Below are 17,402 nucleotides of genomic sequence, written 5' to 3'. Positions count from 1 at the left end.
TCAAGATCCCTTCCAGCCTTACATTGGGTCAGCCCTGCCATGGCCCTTCCCACCCACTCCAGTTTTTGGGAAGCTAATTCTTCTGGTTTGCCAGTGGGATTGTGTCCTGCCCTCAGGAGAGGCACAAGAGGCATGGAAAGCTCCTTGTGTCCTTTCTTCCACTTGCACATCTGTGCAGGGCTAAGATAGCCACCGTCCTGGTCCTAAATCGTGCTATGTTAATGCTTTTGTAGCAGCTAGCCCAAAGGAGCCTTGATGCTGACCAGGGTTTGTAGGTGCTACCATAGTATAAATATTTATTAATGATAATAATAATAATAACAATCAGTTGCAGGATGAGTTGTAGATACTGATTTAGTGAATTCTGAAGACATTATTGGTTGGGAAACAAATGGATTTATTTTAACTAGCATTTGACAGTGTCACATTGAGTTTTGCCAAGTTAATAAGCAGGATTCAGCATTGATAAACTGTCCTACTGCAACCACAGAGTTTACTTCAGTTTGGCCAGAAATGCAGCCTCACCCTTTTCCACCACCTTCCAACACAGATGTTTTCAATTTTAAAGGAGCTGTATTTTAGGTTGACTATCTTTAATGAAATCTGTTATAACACTATTTGCCAAAGTATTTGTTATCTTCAAGCATGCTTGGCTTCTCCGTTTTTGCTGTCAAAGAAAGTGATTTGGGTTTTTTCCCTCCAGGTCTAGAAACTTGACCTATGAGAGAAGATTGAAAATACTGGGTTTGTTTAGTCTGGAGAAAAGAAGACTGAGAGGGGACATAACAGTTTTCAAGTACATAAAAGGTTGTTATAAGGAGGAAAAATTGTTCTCCTTAACCTCTGAGGATAGGACAAGTAAGCGGCTTTCATTGCAGCAAGGGCAGTTTAGGTTGGACATGAAGAAAAACTCCCTAACTGTAAGGGTGGCTAAGCACTGAAATAAATTGCCTAGGGAGGTTGTGGAATCTCCATCACTGGAGATTTTTAAGAGCAGGTTAGACAAACACCTGTCAGGGATGGTCTAGATCGGGGCAGGCAAACTTTTTGGCCTGAGGGCCTCATCGGGTTTCGGAAATCGTATGGAGGGCCGGTTAGGGGAGGGAGTCGTGGCCCAGCCCCCATCCCCTATATGCCGCCCCCCCCCCCCCCCCGGGACTCCTGCCCCATGCAACTCCCCCTGTTCCCTGATGGACCCCCCGGGACCCCTTCCCTATCCACCCCTCCCCGCTCCCTGTCCCCTGACTGCCCCCGGAACCCCTGCTCCTGACTGCCCCCTGCCGCCCCATCCAACCCCTCCTCTCATTCCTAACTGCCCCCCCGGGACTCCTGCCCCCATTCAACCCCCCCTGTTCCCCGCCCTCTGACTGCCCCACCCCCTATCCACACCCCCGCCCCCTGACCACCACCACCCCGAACTCCCCCGCCCTCTATCCAACCCCCCCGCTCCCTACCCCCTTACCGCGCTGTCCCAGAAGCTCGCAGCCACGCCGCCCAGAAGATTGCGCCGGCAGTGGAGCGAGCTGAGGCTGCAGGGGAGGAGGAACAGCAGGGGAGGAGTCGGGGGCTAGCCTCCCAGGCCAGGAGCTCAGGGGCTGGGCAGGAAGGTCCTGCGGGCCGGATGTGGCCCGCGGGCCGTAGTTTGCCCACCTCTGGTCTACATAATATTTAGTCCTGCCATGAGTGCAGGGGACTGGACTAAATGACCTCTCAACGTCCCTTCCAGTCCTATGAGTCTCCTACTCACATTCTTCTTTCAGCTTTTTAGAGTTTCTCAGATTTGCATATTAATAAATAACAGTAGTAAAACCTAGCATTTGTACAGCACTTCACATTTTTAAGTCATTGATCAGATATTAATTAATCCTCACAACACTGCTACAAAGTAAGTAAATTAGTAGTATGCCAGTTTTATACACGAGGAAACCATTCCTTCTTGGCTATTTTTTAATGTGCAAAATACAAAGGAATATTTTCTTTACTTTTCAGATCAGCCATTTAGTGAATCCAATGTGATGACATTTCAAAGAGTATTCATTAGCTTGGGTTATAAAAATTGTAAAAGGTTTATTTTATTTGAGTTGATTTTTATGTATTTTCACTTATGCAAAATTCTATTCACAGTTACATAAGTATAACCCTGATGTTTTAAGAGGAATGTGCCCCTTTATCATTAATATCAGTATTGCTGAAAAACAAAAAGCAGACCATCACCGGCCAAAGTAGTATCAATTGTGTCACTCAGAAATTTTCTGAATGTCTTGTGAAAAGGTGATTATTAAGAGAACAAAGGAATATTTCCATGGCAAAATGTAATTTTAGAACTTTAGAACAGAGCAGATAATTTAGTGGATTCAGATTTAATGTGAGTTTCTTGCTTTTCAGAGGAATAGGTGTAAGAATGACAGACCCAGTCTACCTTAGTCCTTCGTTGGACAATGTGCTGTCCAGTTACTTGTTTTTGCAGGTAAGTGCATTATTAAATAGGGCTGTACAATTTTCAGAAGAATGAATATCCTTCAAGTGGTTCATTAGAACTCTAAAGGGTTTCCATTTTCAGAGTGCTTCCATAACACCCATTTCAATACTTTCTTCACGGATGTTGGATATAGATAGAATATAGATCTGAAAAAGAGCACTGTGTAAGCTTGAGTCTTTAATCAACAGCAGTTGATCCAGAAAAAGGTTTCTCATCCACCTTGACTCCCCCATAGACAGAGTAAAGCATTTACAGGTATCTGTTTCAGACGTACTGAAACTGATTGTCTGTGATTTCCGAAGAGATCCATTAAAAAAATACACACTCTCTCGCTCCTTTTGCACAGCTTCGCATCTTCCGGGCAGTGCTTTCAGCTTCTGTTGGAATCTACATAAGAGCTCTTGTGTTTAGTCTGGAATCTGAGTCTATCACCACATAAATTCCTATTGTGGTGATGCAGACTATTCAGTCAGGAGGCTAGCTTTAGTTAAAAACAAACCCACCACTTGTTTTGGCCTTTAAAAAAATTCTGTTGTAAACAAAACATATGTAAAGTCTTAAACGAACAAAAGCATTGTGTTCCATATGTAATTCACCACATTGTACCGTATTTCAGAAGTTCCAAAGTATAAGTGACATCTTGTTTGTGAGAATATCTAGTCATAGTGCAGGAGATTTAAGGACTATGTTACAGCCTGAATTTTTCCATTGTTGGTTTCAATGGGACCTTGTTCTTCTTTTCATATATTGTAGTTTTAAATAAATTCTTACCATCAAAAGTATTTAATTTAAAAATATTGTCCTCTTGGTACTACAGATTAAATATACTTCTGCAGCTTTTAATCATTGGGGAAAACTGCTTGGTTTTTTTTTTTTTTTTGGACAAATTATATTATAAACTACTACCCATTCAGTGCAATTGGCAAACCAGTCTCATGGTGAGATATGGGACGATAGAACTGCAGTCTTTTATTTGTTGTTGGTTGTTTTTTGTTTTAATATGGGGAGCAAACACTATCTTAGATAAGTAATAATTTTCATTTATGTTGGTCTAATTACACTCTGCACTTGACAAAGATCTCAACTAGATTTAGTTCCCAAGCAATTAATACTCTTTCTAATTTTGGTACAGTATTTTACATAAAGATCGTTCTCTAGTTTAAAAACAAAATGAAGATTACTTCTGACACCTTGTTTTAAAAATAAAAGATAAAAATGGTTTCCAGTGTGTTTCTCAGCTGCAATGTTAATGTAAAACTTCAGCCCAAATAAACCATCATTCATAGCTGTTCTGCCTTTGATACTCTGAAATTGTTTTCTAATTTTGGTTGTATATTGTATAATCCTCAGACAGACGCTTTAGAAACAATTCAAAACATAGCCAGTGATAGCTGTGTCTGTGCTATGACACTGACAAATCCTGTAGCAGTGCACTATCATTTGTAATTTCTCTAGTAAGAATCAGTCCTCTGTTTGAGTTACTCTAATTTCTATACATCATGGTCCACATTTTCAAGGATGGATCTAATTTTTGAGTTCCCAATTGTGACATTACCCAGGGTACAATCTGGACTGTTGAACAGCTGTGCCCCCTTAATTCTCTAGCCTGTGGTGCCTTTTACACTGCTGTGCTGTCAAAACATCAACTCCTGGCCTGTTCACAAGGAATTCAGCATGCAAATTCACTCCCAGCTAAATACATGAGCACTCTGACCAGTCACTCATGAATTACATACAGGGCAACACCTGTAGTTTCTAGTCCCAGCCTTGTCTCCCAGAAATATGCATCTTGTACTGGTCAGTAGCCTTCTCATAGAAAATCCATCATTTCAATGATGGAAAATGATAATGCATCAACCTTATTATCCCAGATTGAGTTTCCCACATACTTTAACCCAAACAACACGGTTAAGATTAAACAATAAGATAAGTTTTTTAACTACAGAATGATAGATGGTAAATGATTACATGTAATTACAAAGAAAATAAAAGAGTAAAATGCAAGCTAATATCTATCTTAACAAGCTAAGTAAACTTAAAAGCAAAAGGTTTTGTCTGACCATATGCTACAGCAGTCTGTACTAGCTGAAAAGTCTTCCAGCTAGGACCACCCTTCCCCCAGTTCAGTGATGCTTTTTATCTTTTGAGCGTTGTAGCTGCTGTGAGCAGAGATGGGGAGGGGTGGGGGAAGAGGTGAAATGGAGGACACCATTTCTCATTTTTATACCACTCTCAACTCTGAGGATTACCCCCAGCTGGGGTCCAGGCGACAAGCAGTCTCTTGTAGACATGAGGTTTGAACCATTCCCCATAGTGAAATATAATTTTTTTGTTTATATCTTTCCCCCTATTGGGAGAGTGGCCACTTAATTAGGTGATGTTGGACTGTCCTTTGTTCCTGGGAAACTGGTTTGGGCTTGCTTTTCTTAGCTTGGAGTGTGTTACAGCAAAATGATACAGAAGAATCCTATAACTTTACATATAATGTTGATACACATATTTTACCAAGACAATAATGTTCAGCAGATTGTTTTCAAGGGATACTTTGCAAGGCATACTTTGTATAAAATTTATCATAGTCTTGTAAAAGTGGTGACCATAATAGTAAAGACCATCACACCACCTTTAGACACTTGGGGTCTGATTTTCAGAAATGCTAAGTAGCTGCAGCATCCATTGACTTCAGTTAGAGTTGTGGGTATTCAGCATTCTTAGAAGATGTCTGTATTTTCTAAAGATTGGCATCAAATACCAATACTCTATCACAGCTGTGTATGTCAATTGGACAATAAAGCATACACGCAATTTTGTTGAGTTCTTTTTCAGATTTTTGACTGAACTGGAAAACAGTATTTAAAAATATTTACATATAATTTAAGACAGCATATTATTTCTTCTTGGAGTGATTTCTCTGTGGATGCTCCACCTTAGGTGATTGAGCGCCCTGCGCCTCTAGTCATAAAATTTTGACAGCAGTATCTGGCTGGTCTGCACATGCGCTCTCCTCGTCTCGTGCCTGTTGCGGTAGTTGGCTAGCGCTGCGCGGCCACCCTACCCCACCCCTTGCTCAGATCCTTCTCAACTGCCCTTGGTCCGAGTCAGAGCTCCAGCAGTGCCTTCACTTGCTTTACCTCAGAAGTGCTTGTTAGAAGTTTTTGTATATAATATTAGATTAGTGTTATTAGTACAATTAGGCTAGTTGGTTAAGACTTTCTATTTGTTTTCTCCCTATATTAAAAAAAAATAAATCTTTCCTTATAACTTCATCCCGTCACGGGATATTCTCTTTGAAATGCCAGGATCTCCTGGATTTAAACATTGTATCTCCTGCCGTGAGGTAATTCCTATCTCTGATGGACACTCACAATGCGTCAGGTGGCTGGGGGAAACACATGTACCCCAAAAGTGTGCTCATTGCCATAATCTGAAGACCCTCCCAAGGAAAGCAAGGGACCTCAAACTTAAGCTTATTCTCATGGAGAAATCCCTCCATCCTGCCTCAGACCCAGGAACACAAACTTCTCCTGGTGACCAATCACCGAAGGTGGCTTCTGACAGATCCCCCTCCTCAGCTTCATGCGGGAGGGACCGGTCTCATAAAAGACCTGCAAATAGGAGAGCTTCCACTCCTCCTACCAACCTTGCATCTAAAAAGAAGTCGTAGCAAAATACCTACGAGTCGGCAGGGACTTCTGGTATCGTCGGTACCGTTAAAGCCACAGACCCTAAGCAGAAAGAAAGAAAGATAGAAAAAAGACTGCCCTTTCCACTACAGCACCGGCAGCAACAACAAAATTCTCTGTACTGAGTGCCTCTGCAATTTCTAAGGCACCGGGCCACCTCCTGGCTGATCACTGATGCATCGGCACTGAAGCCTCCTAAGTCCTCAGTGCAGTCAACATAGGCACCTATCCCCACAGCGCTTCACTACCTCCTGGTACCGCAACAATTCTTGGCACCGCAACAAATGCAAGTACCTCTTCTGGTACTGAGAATACAGCAGTTCCTTGCACCTAAGGACCTGACAGTGACCCTGGAACCTGAGTCTGCTCTCCTCTGTACTGACACTACATCGGTGCTTTCAGCACCACGCACACCACCAGCTGCATCTGCCCTTCAACTCTCTCCCCCCCCCCCACTCCCTGAGGACGACAAGGAGGGGGAACTCTCAGCATTCCGCTCAGCGTTCCTCGTCTCTGCAGACCAGTATCAGATCTGAGCCACAAGAGCACCCTAGGCACCATCCCAGACCAGACATACAGGGGTGGTATGGACACCCATGGGGGCCCCCACCTGTGCCTTTCCCACCATAGTGGTCATTCTACATCCCGCAGGCAGCATACAGGCAGTATTTTCCCAAGCCACCAAGCAGCAAGGAGAAATATATAGACACTCGTCACCAAAGCCAGTAGAACCATCCAACATCTCCCAGGAACAGACTTTTGAGGAAACAGAGCAGGAATTAGAGCAGGAGGCTTTTCTTGCAACTAAATCATCTTCCTCATCTGACAAGACCATCATGCCTCTGCCCCCTAATACCGGAGAAGATTTCAAACAGTTTCAGGAACTGTTTAAAAGAATAACTAACACGCTTCAAATCCCTCTTAAAGAGGTTACCGAATCTCAGCATAAGCTCTTGGACATACTCCACACATTGACATCTTCCAAGATTGCCTTGCCCATAAACAAGACCATTATGGAGCCCGCCACAACCATCTGGAAAACCCGGGCCACAATCCCACCTACATGTAAGAGGGCGGACAAAAAATATTATGTCCCTTCGAAGGGGCTAGAATTTTTATTTTCCCACCCCCGACCAAATTCTCTTGTGGTGGACACTGTTAATGAAAAAAGAACAGGAGTACTTGTGGCACCTTAGAGACTAACAAATTTATTAGTTAATTTATCCACTTCTTCGGATGCTGTAGCCCACGAAAGCTTATGCTCTAATAAATTTGTTAGTCTCTAAGGTGCCACAAGTACTCCTGTTCTTTTTGCGGATACAGACTAACACGGCTGCTACTCTGAAAACTGTTAATGAAAGAACATAAGAACAGCCGTACTGGGTCAGACCAAAGGTCTATCTAGCCCAGTATTCTGTCTTCCGACAGTGGCCAATGCCAGGTGCCCCAGAGGGAATGAACAGAACACGTAATCATCAAGTGATCTATCCTCTTGTCGCCCATTCCCAGCTTCTGGCAAACCGAGGCTAGGGACACCATCCCTGCCCATCTTGGCTAATAGCCATTGATGGACCTATCCTCCATGAATTTATCTAGTTCTTTTTTGAACCTTTTTAGAATCTTGGCCTTCACCACATCCTCTGGCAAAGAGTTCCACAGGTTGACAGTGTGTTGTGTGGAAAAAATATTTCCTTTTTGTTTGTTTTAAACCTGCTGCCTATTAATTTCATTTGGTGGCCCCTAGCTCTTGTGTTATGAGAAGGAGTAAATAACACTTCTTTATTTACTTTCTCCACACCAGCCATGATTTTATAAACCTCTATCATATCCCCCTGTAAGGGGTCGGACTCACCCCTGCGGCGCCTCCTGCTGGTTATCCTAGGAATTAGCTCACTCCAGCCTGGAGCGCCCTCTGCAGGCCAGTGATCCACCTTGTCGTTAGCACTGGCCCCCGTGTCCCTCCCAGGACCCCGGTACCCCTTGCTCTGGGTGCTGCCCCCTGGCAGTACCCACACACGCTGGGTCTCCCCTCCCAGGGGAACCCCCACCCACTAACCCCACTTCGCCTCAGTGTAAGGCTACTGCCAGTCATCGTCTAGCCCCACGCCTGGGACAGACTGCAGTATCAGCCTACTCATCACAGGCAAGGAGGGTTTGGACCTGCTGCCTTGGCCCACCTCTGGGCTGCCCTCTGCAACCCCCAGTACCCCTTGGCCCAATGCTAGGCCGCAGCCTGGGGCTTTCCAGGTTGGAGCTCCCCAGCTCCTCAGCCTTTCCCCAGCCCTGCTCCACTCAGGTACCCTGTTTCCAGCTCCCTGCAGCCAGGCCCTTCTCTCTCTGAGTGCAGAAAGAGACTCCTGAGCTCCTGGCTCCCAGCCTCTTTATACAGGCCAGCTGGGTTCTGATTGGGACATGGCCCAGCTGCAGCCGCTTCCCCAATTAGCCCAGCTTTTAGAGCTACAGCTTTCAAGCCCTCCCAGGCCACTTTTTAAACCCCTCAGGGCAGGAGCGGGTATCCACCCCGCTACACCCCCCTTCGTCATCTCTTATCCAAGCTGAAAAGTCCCAGTCTTATTAATCTCTCCTCATAAGGCAACATTATTCCAGGTCCACACCTCATCATAAGGAGTGGAAAAGGCTGGATTTACTTGGCCACAAGGCCTACTCTTCAGCAACATTACTGTTTAGAATTGCCAATTATGAAGCTCTCTTGGCAAAATATGACCATACAACATATTCAAAATTAGCAGACTTTATTGAACTTATACCAGAGGAAAAGAGAGAGCAGTTTACATTGCTCATTTCTGAAGGCCACCTTCTATGTCGAACAGCCCTTCAGGCAACACTGGATTCTGCTAACACTGGCGAGGACAATCACAACTGCCATCTTAATGCGCCGGGCCTTCTAGCTGCACCTGTCGGGGTTTCCAAGGGAGGTGCAATCAGCAGCAGATGACCTTCCTTTCGAAGGTCCGAAGCTGTGTGCCAGCAAGATTGACAAGTCTCCTTAAAGGACTTGAGAGTCACTCTTAGATCTCTAGGCATCTATACACCTGCAACAAAATGCAAACAGGGCAAGTATTATACGTCAGAACGTTTTAGGCTCTGTACACACAGAACCAGAAACAGTATGATCCTCAAAGATGTAGGCAAAGACCACCCAAACGAAGATCAAATTCTTCACAGCCATCCACATCACAGCAACCCACCTCCAAAAAACAAATTTGAAGATTTGGTTGTGGGATTGACAGACCTCCCCTCCCCCAACTATTGTTGCTAACTCCACACTCCACCAATCATCTGTTTACAGACCATCTGGTACCATTCTATCCATTCTGGCGTATTTATCACTTCTGACAAATGGGTACTAGAGATCATCAAGACCAGCTATTCCATCCAGTTCCTCTCCATCCCCCCTCCCCGCCCCTCTTCAGGGGACCCCTCTCACGAGTCACTCTTGAGGCAGGAAATAGAACACCTTCTGCAACTAGGCACGGTAGAACCAGTGCCAGTACAACACAGCGGGAAAGACTTCTATTCCCATTATTTTTTAACACAGAAGAAGTCTGGGGAATGGAGACCCATTCTCGACCTCAGGAAACTAAACAAATTTATCAAAACACAACATTTCAGGATGGTGACTTTAGGAATAATATTTCCTTCTGTGGAATGAGGGGATTGGTTTGTAGCCCTCGACCTGCAAGATGCATATTTTCACATCACCATGCACCCAACACACAGGCGATTCCTCCGATTTGTATTGGGACAGGACCACTTCCAATACACGGTACTACCCTTTAGTCTCTCCATGGCCCCTCGAGTGTTTTCCAAAATTCTAGCAGTGGTGGCGGCCCATCTGAGCAAGCAAGAGGTCATGATCTACCCATATTTAGACTATTGTATAATCAAGGCTCACACTCGAGAAGACGCCGTCGAAGCCATGCAAAAGACAATGTCACTTTTCATAGATCTCAGTCTACAAATAAACCTTCAAAAGTCAACGCTAACACCAGTTCAACAACTGGACTTTATTGGGGCCCACCTAAACTCTATATCAGAGGGGTAGCCGTGTTAGTCTGAATCTGTAAAAAGCAACAGAGGGTCCTGTGGCACCTTTAAGACTAACAGAAGTATTGGGAGCATAAGCTTTCGTGGGTAAGAACCTCACTTCTTCAGATGCTTATGCTCCCAATACTTCTGTTAGTCTTAAAGGTGCCACAGGACCCTCTGTTGCTCTAAACTCTATAGAGGCAAAAGCATCACTGTCACCTCAGAGAGTCGTTGCCCTGACAGACTTGATCGATACCACGATACACAGTCTACAAGTATCCGCTAGGACCTGCCTTCGTCTATTAGGTCACATGGCGGCGACCACATATGTCGTAAGTCAGTGGTTTTCAAACTTTTGTATTGGTGACCCTTTCACATGGCAAGTCTCTAAGTGCAACCCCCCTTGTAAATTAAAAACACTTTTTTTTTTATTTAACACTATTATAAATGGTGGAGGCGAAGCAGGGTTTCGGGTGGAGGCTGACAGATCGCAACCCCCATGTAATAACCTCGCGACCCCCAGTTTGAGAACCTCTGTCATAAATCATGCCAGACTATGCATGCGCTGCCTGCAAGCTTGGCTCAGGACAGTATACATCCCACACAAACACAGACTGAACAAACTCCTAAGCATGCCAATTAAGGTTAAGGACTTGTTACAGTGGTGGACCCACCTGTACAACGTGTGCGCAGGTGTCCCCTTCCTACACCTCTGCCCCCCGCCCCGAAATGATCATTACAACTGACGCCTCCATACTGGGATGGGGTGCCCATTTAGACAGCCTCACAGCACAGGGCAGGTGGTCTCCTTCGGAATCAACACTCTACATGAACATTCTGGAACTGCAAACAGTTCATAATGCTTGTGCGCACTTCATGCCTCTAGTTGAAAACAAAGCCATACAGGTCATCACGGACAATGTGGGAGGAGCGAGAATGTACTCCCTATGCACAGAGGCCAAAAAGTTGTGGACATTGTGCATCCGACACAACATTAACATATCAGCCACCTACCGGGATCTCAGAACATCACAGTGGACGCTCTAATCTGAAAGTTCACGCATGACCACGAGTGGGAAATAAATACCTCCCTGATCCAGAACATATTTCAAAGATGTGGGTTTCCCTATTTGCCACAAGCTGGAACAGCAAATGTCCAACGTTTTGCTCCAGAGTGGGTCTGGAACCAAAATCCAGAGGAGATGCATTTTTCATCCAATGGGACATACCTCTCCTGTACGCCTTCCCTCCCATCCCACTACTGCCCAGAGTCACACAAGATCAGATCTGATCAAGCCAAAGTCATTCTGATTAGCTCCAGCATCCCCAGGCAAACTTGGTATCTATACCTACAACAGATGTCAGCATGCCCACTGTAAGTCCTTCCACTTTTTCCAAATCTCCTCTCTTAGGATGCAGACCAAACTCTGCAAACCTGGAGATGGTCCATCCGAGAGTCTTGCTCCTCAGTGGTTCCAAGGTGAGGAGATGATCTGTTCCAAAGAAGTTAAGGACATCTTGCTAAACAGCAGACAGACAATTACACGCTCGACATACCTCCACAAATGAAGAGATTCCGCATGTGGTGCCTAAACAAACAAATGGAAGCCACCAATTCTACCCTGCCCATAGTCTTGGACTACATACTTTACCTTAGGAAATCAAGTCTCAATGAATTAATTACAAGTACATCTGGCAGCAATTACAACCTTCCACCACAAGGTGGATGACTTTTTGATCTTTGCACACTCAACTACTAAAAGAATCCTGCAGGGCGTTTGTAACCTCTACCCAGAACCTAGAGCCCCAACTGCTCTGTGGGACCTCACCTTAGTGCTTTGATCTCTGACGACTACCCCATTCGAACCTCTGGCTACGTGTTCACTACTACATCTTTCCATGAAAGTAGCCTTTCTAGTAGTCATCACATCAGTGAGGCGTGTTGGAGAAATAGGGGCCTTTATGGCAGACCCACCATATACAATTTTTCTTAAGAATAAGGTCACTCTGAAACCCCACCCTAAATTCTTGCCTGAAGTCTCTTCTTCATTTCACTTCAACCGACCCATCCATCTTCCCACATTCTTCCCTAAACCTCATAAGGATAGGCAAGAGGTGACATTCCACATTCTGGATGTTAGAAGGGCACTAGTCTTTTATCTAGAACAGACCAAGCTGTTCAGAAAAACTCCTAAGCTGTTCCTCTCCACCACGGAATGCTCCAAAGGCAAACCCATTTCTAAGCAGACTTTTCAAATGGATTTTGGACTGCATCCAGCTCTGCTACTGTCAACATGGCTACAACCCCCTTCAGAGGTCAGAACACACTCCACAAGAGCAGTAGCCACATCAGTAGCCTTCTTGAATGACGTGCCTTTTAATGTCATATGCAAAGCAGGTACTTGGGCATCACCCCACACATTCATACAACACTATGCATCTGACACTCGGATGGGACACACGGTCCTATCGTCCATTCAGATTTAACTCCGATCCCCTCCTTCCACCTGAGGTGCACTGCTCTACAGTCACCTAAAGTAGAGCACCCACAGGGACATCACTCGAAGAAGAGAGGGTTACTCACCTTGTGCAGTAACTGAGGTTCTTTGAGATGTGTGTTCCAGTGGCTGCTCCTCTACCCTACCCCCCTCCCCTCTACTTTTGGAGTTCTAATTAGTCCTCTGCGGTAGAGAGGGAACTGAGCAGGGGCAGGGGTGGCTGCACAGCGCTAATCAACTGCCACAACAGGCGCAAGCCGGGGAGAGCACATTCTCTGACTAGAGGTGCAGAGTGCTCAATCACCTAAAGTGGAGCACCCACGGGACACACATCTCGAAGAACCTCAGTTACTGCACAAGGTGAGTAACCCTCTCTTCTCCCCAGTACATGTGCTCTGTTAATACAGTGCAAAGCTTGCTTGCAAGTGCCTTAAATCATGTGTTTGAGATCTAATATGTTAGCATTGGAGCTCTAGCTTTGGAGCTGTAGTTTACATTTGTAAAAAATTAAATTTCCGTTAGTATTCAGATTAAGGAATGTGATTAGCTAATCTACAAACACCTTGTCTCTACCAAAACAATCTGCATCTCTGTCGCCTTCCTGGTCTCTCTCAGCATGCCCCCTCGTGTCAGGCTTCTTGCCTTCCCCTGTCTTCAGGTGGAATTCCACAGTTCTCCCACTCCATACCAGGCCCTGGGCTACCATACCTTGTGTATCAACTGTGCTTGTTCAGAAGCTCTGACTCTGGTTCTTCCCTTGTGATCAGTGGTGTATATAGTGACCAGAGAGCCACCTTAAACCCAAAGGATTGTTTATTTTACCAGTCGGAACAAAGCTTTTAGAGAAAAGGGATTTTAAAACAAACAGTATACACACAAATCTATCTTGTCTATAGGCTTGCCATTCCTGAGGGTGGCCTAGGCAGATCTAACTTCTTCAGGCACTCCAGTGGGTGCTGGGTGTCAGCTGGGTGGCTGAACAGCTCCTCAATTAGCCTCCCCACTAGAGAGAGGGAGTTTTCTACACATGCAGCGCTGCAGCTGCACTGATGCAACTGTGCCACTACAGCACTTCTGGTGAAGACGCTCTATGCTGATGGGAGAGAGCTCTCCTGTCGGCATAATAAAACCACCTCTGCGGTCCACGGTTTACTCCGGCGCTTATGTCAGTGTAACTTATGTTGTTCAGGGGGGTGGTTTATTTACACCCCTTGAGCAACATAAATTATGCCCACATAAGCTGTAGTGTAGACATAGTCCAAGGCACTTTTTATCCAGTCCTTTGTTTCTGTCAGATCCTGGGCTTCAGCCCTGCTTCTCAAATCAGATCAGTAGGCTCTACAGGAGATTGAGGCAGACTCCAGAGCTAAGGACTCTGCCATTGTCCCATACCAACCCTCAATTGTTTGCTATGGGATGATTTATTTTGAGCCATTATTCTGCTTCCTAGTTGCTTTCTTTACAGCCCTTCATTAAGCTAAACAAACAAATTCATACAGTAAACCTCCTAATGACCAGGTCAACATGGTATTACAGGGCAGCTCCACGTCAGTCACAGTATCATCCTGTTTTATTTAGCTTTATAGATGCCTTAGTCAGTCATGAATCCCCAGGAAATGCCCAGCGCCTCAATTGTTAATGTTTAAGTTTAGGAGAAAAGCAACCAGAGATGTAAAGTGCAAGTGAAAGATATACACTTAATATGAAGTATTTAAATTGAAATGATTTAAGCTCTGTAATGGAGAGAGCAACAAAAATATAAGTGCCTTCACTGCTTGATGAGATGGTTTTCAGTATATATTCCCTACATTTGTCATCCCTGAAACAAGACTGTTTTAAAGCACTAATTCAACCTTTTTGTTTTAATGATAGAACTTGCCCTCTGCAGTTGTAAGCCATGTTTTAAACCCTCAGCCAGGAGAGAGAATTCTGGACATGTGTGCTGCACCTGGGGGAAAAACAACCCATCTTGCAATATTAATGCATGACCAGGTAAGAAAAGTCATTGAGCATTTTTTATCTCAGTAAGGAAGGTTTGACCTGCATTTCATTAGCATGTCTCACTTCGCTTATCTATTGATATCCAACGATAACACAAAATAGAAAACCATTAATATTTGAATATGCTGCTTACTTTGCAGCATGTCAGAATTATTGAAATAAATACAGGTCTGTCTTTTCACATAGTCACTTATTACAAATAGAACCTTATTTGCCTCAAACTGACTGATCTGGTTTTAGTGGACATTTGTGACCAAAGTTTTTTTAAAAAGTGTTCTAATCTTTGTTTAGCAGAAGCATTAATAACACTGGTCTACAATTTTTGAGAAGTCGTCTGCTTCAGAGATAAAATGTGCTATTTATTATGTATTTTGATGTGCTGAATTCAAATATGACAATTAAAACAACTGATTGGCTACTCTTTCTAAGATATTTAAGTTTTTACATTTTACGTCTCTGTATATTGTGTAGATAGTAGAGTTTTAATCATAAATTGTAAACCTAGGTCTTTTCATGTGTTTATGGTTGCTTTACATGATAATATTTCACCTGTCCTGTTTATGTAACACTTTAAAAATCAGCAAAAGGGTTATATAAATAAAATTTATTATGAAACAAAAGGCAAAAAACTATTCTGTACATAGTTTAGTCCTATTCAGTGTCTACTCGGCGCTTCTTGGCTTGTCTCTTGTATTCATTAAATGGAGCATCTCTTGTCACTGTCCAGCAATAGTCTGCAAGCATTGATGGGCTCCATTTGCCCTGATAGCGTTTCTCCATTGTTGCAATGTCCTGGTGAAATCGCTCGCCGTGCTCATTGCTCACTGCTCCGCAGTTCGGTGGAAAAAAATCTAGATGAGAGTGCAAAAAAATGTATCTTTAGTGACATGTTGCAACCAAGGCTTTTGTATGCCTTGAGGAGGTTTTCCACCAACAACCTGTAGTTGTCTGCCTTGTTGTTTCTGAGAAAATTTATTGCCACTAACTGGAAGGCTTTCCATGCCGTCTTTTCCTTGCCACGCAGTGCATGGTCAAATGCATCATCTCGAAGAAGTTCACGAATCTGAGGACCAACAAAGACACCTTCCTTTATCTTAGCTTCACTTAACCTTGGAAATTTTCCACGGAGGTACTTGAAAGCTGCTTGTGTTTTGTCAATGGCGTTGACAAAGTTCTTCATCAGACCCAGCTTGATGTGTGAGGTTGGTAACAAAATCTTCCTTGATTCAACAAGTGGTGGATGCTGAACACTTTTCCTCCCAGGCTCCAATGACTGTCGGAGTGGCCAATCTTTCTTGATGTAGTGGGAATCTCTTGCACAACTATCCCATTGGCAGAGAAAACAGCAGTACTTTGTGTATCCAGTCTGCAGACCAAGCAAGAGAGCAACAACCTTCAAATCCCCACAAAGCTGCCACTGATGTTGGTCATAGTTTATGCACCTCAAAAGTTGTTTCATGTTGTCATAGGTTTCCTTCATATGGACTGCATGACCAACTGGAATTGATGGCAAAACATTGCCATTATGCAGTAAAACAGCTTTAAGACTCGTCTTCGATGAATCAATGAACAGTCTCCACTCATCTGGATCGTGAACGATGTTGAGGGCTGCCATCACACCATCGATGTTGTTGCAGGCTACAAGATCACCTTCCATGAAGAAGAATGGGACAAGATCCTTTTGACGGTCACGGAACATGGAAACCCTAACATCACCTGCCAGGAGATTCCACTGCTGTAGTCTGGAGCCCAACACTCTGCCTTACTCTTGGGTAGTTCCAAATCCCTGACAAGGTCATTCAGTTCACCTTGTGTTATGAGGTGTGGTTCAGAGGAGGAGGATGGGAGAAAATGTGGGTCCTGTGACATTGATGGTTCAGGACCAGAAGTTTCATCCTCTTCCTCTTCCTCGTCTGACTCAAGTGAGAATGATTCTGGTGCATCAGGAACCGGCAGTCCTTCTCCGTGGGGTACTGGGCGTATAGCTGATGGAAAGTTTGGATAATGCACAGTCCACTTTTTCTTCTTTGACACACCTTTCCCAACTGGAGGCACCATACAGAAGTAACAATTGCTGGTATGATCTGTTGGCTCTCTCCAAATCATTGGCACTGCAAAAGGCATAGATTTCCTTTTCCTGTTCAACCACTGGCGAAGATTTGTTGCACAAGTGTTGCAGCATATGTGTGGGGCCCACCTCTTGTCCTGATCTCCAATTTTGCAGCCAAAATAAAGGTGATAGGCTTTCTTAACCATAGTGGTTATACTGCGCTTTTGTGATGCAAAAGTCACTTCACCACAAACATAGCAGAAGTTATCTGCACTGTTCACACAAGTACGAGGCATCTCTGCTTACTTTGGCTAAACAGAAATGTGTCCCTTTACAAAATCAAACACTGACAAATAAGAGAGCACGACACTGTATGATTTCTAGAGCTGATATAGGGCAATTTGTTCAGCAGAGTGATGTAAGCTTTGTTATGATTGCATCATCCATGACTTCTAGGAATAACATGATGCAATTCGTATCATGTATGATGCAATACCAGCTTCAGATTGCATCATTCATTGTTTTTCCTAAAAAGCAAGTACTGTCCAAACCCAGTCATAGATTTATTCATAGAGCCAGTCAAAGATGTATTTTAGTCATTTCTGCTTTAAATTGAGATCCCTTCCCTTTATAACTCACTT

General features: G+C 44.1%; 1 protein-coding gene across 1 annotated transcript in view; it reads left to right on the top strand.

The window, feature by feature from the left end:
• Positions 1-17,402, top strand: part of NSUN6 (NOP2/Sun RNA methyltransferase 6) — a 45,924-nt gene that overhangs the window by 16,209 nt on the left and 12,313 nt on the right. The window contains exons 7-8 of the mRNA XM_065397731.1: positions 2,386-2,467; positions 14,583-14,702. Of these exons, the coding sequence (XP_065253803.1) occupies positions 2,386-2,467; positions 14,583-14,702 (202 nt within the window). The remainder of the gene's footprint in view (positions 1-2,385; positions 2,468-14,582; positions 14,703-17,402) is intronic.

Source organism: Emys orbicularis, chromosome 2 (genome assembly GCF_028017835.1).
Source record: "Emys orbicularis isolate rEmyOrb1 chromosome 2, rEmyOrb1.hap1, whole genome shotgun sequence".
NCBI classification, from domain to species: domain Eukaryota; kingdom Metazoa; phylum Chordata; order Testudines; family Emydidae; genus Emys; species Emys orbicularis.
The sequence above is the reverse complement of the archived record's forward strand: the minus strand, read 5'-3'. Positions and strand labels throughout refer to the sequence as shown.